The 6000-nt window shown below is 42.7% G+C and overlaps 1 protein-coding gene across 3 annotated transcripts; it reads left to right on the top strand.

Annotated features, from left to right (window-relative positions):
• The first annotated feature begins 805 nt into the window (after positions 1 to 805).
• LOC100284999 (myristoyl-acyl carrier protein thioesterase) lies at positions 806 to 5338 on the top strand. Of its 3 annotated transcripts, none has more exon segments than NM_001157894.1 (7): positions 806 to 1082; positions 1692 to 2253; positions 2332 to 2465; positions 2939 to 3052; positions 3217 to 3400; positions 3499 to 3567; positions 4610 to 5337. In NM_001157894.1, coding segments are annotated over 6 exon segments (1260 nt in total). In that variant the 5' UTR covers positions 806 to 1082; positions 1692 to 1752; the 3' UTR covers positions 4868 to 5337.
• Positions 5339 to 6000: the final 662 nt, after the last annotated feature.

Here is a 6000-nt window from a genome sequence, read left to right as displayed (position 1 = left end):
TTTAATGGAATATACTAGAGTATTTTATATTTATAAAGTGTTTGTTTGCTTTCATAAAAAATGTTTTTAAAAATCATAGTATTCTATATACTATTGATATTTTTCAAGTATTAGGCTGCCTTCAGCAAGGGTATGTATACGGTCCTGAACTTTAAATATAGAGATTTACAGGTTTCTTTCCGTGTCCAACAGCAGCCTGTAAAGCGTACTCTAAAATAGAGGAGCACTCGAGCATCCGCTATCCCTGGAGTTCTTCTGCTGGTCTGCTATCAGGCGCTAGCAATAGCTTGACCGTCCAAAAGCACTTGCCAGTCGTACGATCCGTACATTGGCAGGGGTAGGAGCAATACTGTTTGCTACAAAAATATTCTATTTATATAGTTGGTATGTTATAGAGGATGAACTTTAGAGTACGTTGTTGGAGACGGTGAAGATATAGAGTACGGAATATTTTAGAGAGAACTGTAAATGACATATAATATTCCTTTAGAAGATGAAATTTAGAGAACGTTGCTGGAGACAGCCTTAGAAATTACACTCTAATCTAAAGTTTTTATGCTACAGTTAGTTTTTACATAAATATCCTGGTTTACAATGTTGTATTTAAATAATGTTTTTTAGAACTATATATTCTTAGAGCAGGTAAAGCTATAGTATTGTTATAACAAATACAAAGTAGTATTATAACTATAATTTAAAAAAATATTAGTGCCAAACAGACTCTCGGATAAAAAGTTTTCTGACAGTATTTCTCTCTCTCCCAGATCTAATAAAAAGGAAAATTTGCCGCCTCCCCAGACTCCATGTTTTAAAAGGTCGCGGTGGGCAACGAGCCAACGACCGGTGCCAGCAGAGACGACCGGCCCCGGCCCCGCCCCGGCCGCAGCTGCCCGAAGCCGCCAAACACCGCCAGTCCCCCACCACATCCGCCAGAACCCTCTCCCTCCCTCCCTCCCTCCCTCATCGGCGCGCCGCCAATGGCCGTGTGGTGAAGCGCACCCGACGGAAGAAGCAGGCACCAACAGCCAAGCCCCCTTTGCCCTTGCCCTTGCCCTTGCCCTCGCCGCCGCCGTCCGCGGAAGGTTCGTTCCCTTGTGCGCCCCCCGCCCGCATTCCCTGTCCCTTCATCATAGATTCGTAGTAGCGGGGTTGAGTCTATTCCTGGTCGGATTGCCTGCGCACGGCCGCCATGTGGCTATTCCACCGGATCAGCTGCAGGAGCAGCTATTTCTGGGCGCTTCGCTGTTCGGCCGGCTAACGTACGGGCCCTGACAGCTGGGGTGAATCGCGGGAATCCAGGATCCTTTGCCCCGGTTGGATCTCGAGTTTCAGGAAAACCTGCGCCCCTCTTTCTTCTCGTTTCGCCGCTAGATTTGGGATTCCTGCAGCTTCTTTTCTTGGCCTCCTTCTCGTCCTTGTAGTCTTGGGTGAGCTTTTATTCTCATTTTTCGTATGCGTTTATTTCTTCTCATGTTTGCAGTATTTGAGCGGGCTGGTTTGACCGTCGTTTTGTACCCGTACTTCCTCGAAGCTCTGGCTGGTCATTTGTTGCTTGTACTTTGTACCCGTGATGCGCATTTACTGTGTAGTAGATCTTGCTTTCTTTGTGTTGCTTGAATCGGGTTAACGAGTTTTTTTGTTTGATTTTGTGGTTTCTGTTGATGCTAATTGCTGTTCTCGTGCTGAATCAGGTTGAGATCCCAGGATTCAGACTGGTGCCATTCGATTTGATTTGGCGCGGGGTACTTTCCTATGGCCGCCTCCATCGCGGCCTCGCCCTTCTTTCCAGGGTCGCCGGCGCCGGCCGCTCCTAAGAACGGCCTTGGAGAGCGCCCAGAGAGCCTGGACGTCCGCGGCGTTGCGGCGAAGCCGGGAGCCTCGTCTAATGCCGTGAGGGCGGGCAAGACGCGCGCCCACGCTGCCGTCCCCAAGGTGAACGGTGGCAAGTCTGCGGTGGCGGATGTGGAACACGAGACCGTAACTGTACCTTCGTCGGTGCCGAGGACTTTCTACAACCAGCTTCCCGACTGGAGCATGCTCCTTGCTGCCATCACGACCATCTTCTTGGCCGCCGAGAAGCAGTGGACGATGCTTGATTGGAAGCCCAGGCGGCCTGACATGCTCACTGACACTTTTGGGTTTGGCCGGATCATACATGATGGCCTCATGTTCAAGCAGAACTTCTCCATTAGGTCCTATGAGATTGGGGCTGATAGGACGGCATCTATAGAGACAATGATGAACCATTTGCAGGTAAGGATTTGTTACATTTGAGGTGTGAGATTGTTGTGGCTGAGGATTGGACTATGAAAAAGTTTGGATTTGATCCAGGAAACGGCACTTAATCATGTGAAGACCGCTGGGCTGCTAGGTGATGGATTCGGCTCCACACCAGAGATGAGTAAACGGAACTTATTCTGGGTGGTTAGCCAGATGCAGGCTATCGTCGAGCGTTATCCATGCTGGTATGGTTTGCAGCATCGCATGATCTTGTTTCAGTTTTCTTATCGTGATTTGAGCTTGAAATAAGTTGCACCCATGTTGCTATTTGTGGAGACATAGAATGACTAATGATTATGACTTATTTCCTCAGAGCTGGGTATTGTGTGATTAGTTGAATGATGGTTTCAGTTGTTCGGCAATAAATGTGAAAGGAAAGTTCCCCAGTGCTTTTTTTGAACTGTTTGACAATAACTTGTTGGAGGAGCCTATATAGTTTTTTTAGCATAAGGAGCCTATATAGTTGTATGTCACTGGGCAGTTTGTAGACATCTATTATTGACACAGATACACTCATTGAACCTCTTGAAGTCTTGATACATTTCCTATGTTAACTAACATATACTAGAACATTTACCTTCTTTGAACTGAATGTTGATCCCTCATCATCTGGGTTCTACTGTTATGCGTTCTAAGTCGCTCCTCTATTCTGCTGTAGGGGTGATACTGTTGAAGTAAATACATGGGTTAGTGCTAATGGTAAAAATGGAATGCGTAGGGATTGGCATATACGTGATTCTATGACAGGCCACACAATACTGAAGGCGACAAGGTTCGAATCTCTGCCACACTCATTATATCATTAATCAATTTTATTAGCCATTTATTTCTACCAACTGCCATGTTACGATTGACCCTGCATTTATAGTTTATCTGCTCAAAGTCCGTGTAACTTACCCTGTTGCATTTTATTTTCTAATTTGTGTCTTTGTGCAGTAAATGGGTTATGATGAACAAACTCACTAGGAAGCTTGCAAGAATTCCAGATGAAGTGCGGACTGAAATAGAGCCATACTTTGTTGGGCGTTCTGCTATTGTTGATGAAGACAACCGCAAGCTTCCAAAACTGCCAGAGGGTCAAAGCACTTCTGCAGCTAAATATGTGAGGACAGGCCTGACTGTAAGTAACTGAGTTAATATTTAGATTAGATTGCTAGTCTGTTCGTATAGTTATTTTTTCTTTGCTGTTTTATATATTTTGTGGTCTGTTTTATGCAGCCTCGTTGGGCTGATCTTGATATAAACCAGCATGTCAATAATGTTAAATACATTGCGTGGATTCTTGAGGTAATTTTCTTTATGATGATATGCAAATCTTTATTATACTCTTCACTTCTTCAGCATTTCTTATTTAGAGATTGAAATAGGTAATCCAGCACATTCATGACCAGCTATTTTAGTACTTATGCTTTATTTGAACTATTTTATTCCACACTCAAGTACTGTAACAAGAATCATTTGTTCAAATTGTCTTCTATCCCTCTCTAAGGTCGCCTAGTGTTATGTTGGGTATTCCATCTTGGTCTCTTTTATGCAACTGATAATCATGTGCAAACAGAAATCAATAACTTCTCTATCCTGTATATCTGTTGCCCAGTGCCCATCTGCCTGCAGAAGATAATGGCCATTGGAATGTGGGTCCCTGGTTGGGTGGGGGTGGGGGGGGGGGTTGCTTATTTCTGCCATTGATAATGATTAGGTGCCCACTTATTTATTCATCAGATTAGCAAATACAATGGCTCATCTCATGATATATATTATTTATTTAGGAGGTATCTTTTTTAACTTATTCATGACAACAAATGCACAAGTTGGACAAGGAATACATCTCTGAGATTTTAGTATATTTGGTTGGCCACCTAGGCACCTAACAATGTCACTGACTTGTGTTGCTTTTGTGCAAGAGCAGCCTGTGTATAAATCAACTTAGTCTTTCTTTGCTCTAAACTACACAGAAATAAGATGGGGTAGAGATAATGCTTATATTTGCTTGATTGATGATATGCCGCGTGTTGTTGGCTGGTCCGTCATTCACTTATTTTTGGCTACATGTTGGCTGGTCCATCATTCACTTATTTTTGGCTACGTGTTTGGAGACAGTTGTCATTTGGTTTTCCTTCCTGCTTCATCAATTGGCAGCTCTTCTTCCCTGTATTAATGTGTGTGTTGGGGGTGGGGTTAGCTCTGCTATTTGGTCAACTGATTCTAAACCAAAACTGGATCAGATAGAATCCAAAAAATATGAGACAGATTAGCATATTAATAAGTGCCTTGTATACAAAGACTTTGCCCACATATGCAATTAACCTTACTTTTATCTTTGCCTCAGAGTGCACCGATTACTATTTTTGAGAATCATGAGCTGGCCAGCATTGTGCTGGATTACAAAAGGGAGTGTGTCCGCGATAGTGTGCTGCAGTCACACACCTCTGTCCATGAGGATTGCAACATTGAGTCTGGAGAAACAACCTTGCACTGTGAGCATGTGCTGAGCCTTGAATCAGGTCCGACCATAGTGAAGGCCCGGACCATGTGGAGGCCTAAGGGAACCAAGGCCCAAGAAACAGCGGTTCCATCTTCATTCTGATTTTGTCAGATGTTCGAGATGGTGACTTTGGCAGCAAACTATCTGGCAGAAGATCAGAATGGTTACTAGCATCCTCTATTGGAAGCAAATCACACGGACCGTGACCTAAACTAATTTAACTATGAAGTGTGACCAATAGAGGAGATATAAGTGGGGTCACAATGGAGGAGACCAAAGCGGGGAGATCGAAGACAAAGGAGGCCTCCTGTGCATGGTTTGTTTCTGTTTCCGCCTTTCGAGTTCTTTCTTACGACAATCTTGGGTCGCACAAATGGGTGTTGTAAGTATTGATCTGTAGCTACAAATGTATGATGGGGGAGTGATTGCTTCTCATACATGTTCCTTCTGGGGCTATGTCCATATGTTGTAAGCCCCATGAAAACAGATTTGTCGCAGCCATATCCATTCAGAATCTCATACTATATTGTATTTGCTGATATTAAAATTGATACTACTACTATTCTCCAGGCTGCTCAAGCGTGTTGAAACTTCGTGTCTGGGACAAATATTGAAACTGTACAGCTTGCCATTTACTTTGACTTGCATACCATGCTTTCTAATTTCTAGACTAGAGCTCTTTGAACTGTAGACGGCTTGGCGTGACCGATGACAGGTTGACATGTCTACCATGCTTTCGAATTTCTAGAGAGTTGACTGACGAGAAAGGAGAACGATCTGAATTTTACTTCCGATTCCTTCCAGGAGGCTACTCGAAGACCAGTCATATGTGAATATGTGATGTTTGGATTCAAAAGCTGTCTTTGATGGGATTCAAAATATGTGATGGTACTTTGGGAGTGTTTGGTTTTAGAAACTAAACACCAAAGTTTAGTCTGTCACATCGGATGTTCCATTGCTTATTACAAGTATTAAATATAGTCTAAATATAAAACTAATTATACAACTAAATATTAAACGGCGAGACAAGTTTATTAAGCTAATTAATCTATTTTTAGCAAATGTTTACTATATCATCATATAAATAAATTATAAATTAAATAGATTTAATAGATTCGTCCTATCGTTTTGTTCTCATATATATAATTAAATTATATTTAATATTTTTTAACTAGCATCTATTGCACCCCAACACGCTCATAATATAAGGTCTTGTTAGTGGAGAAGATTGAAGG

This window comes from Zea mays, chromosome 6 (assembly GCF_902167145.1).
Source record: "Zea mays cultivar B73 chromosome 6, Zm-B73-REFERENCE-NAM-5.0, whole genome shotgun sequence".
NCBI lineage: Eukaryota > Viridiplantae > Streptophyta > Magnoliopsida > Poales > Poaceae > Zea > Zea mays.
This window is presented reverse-complemented; position numbering and strand designations above follow the sequence as displayed.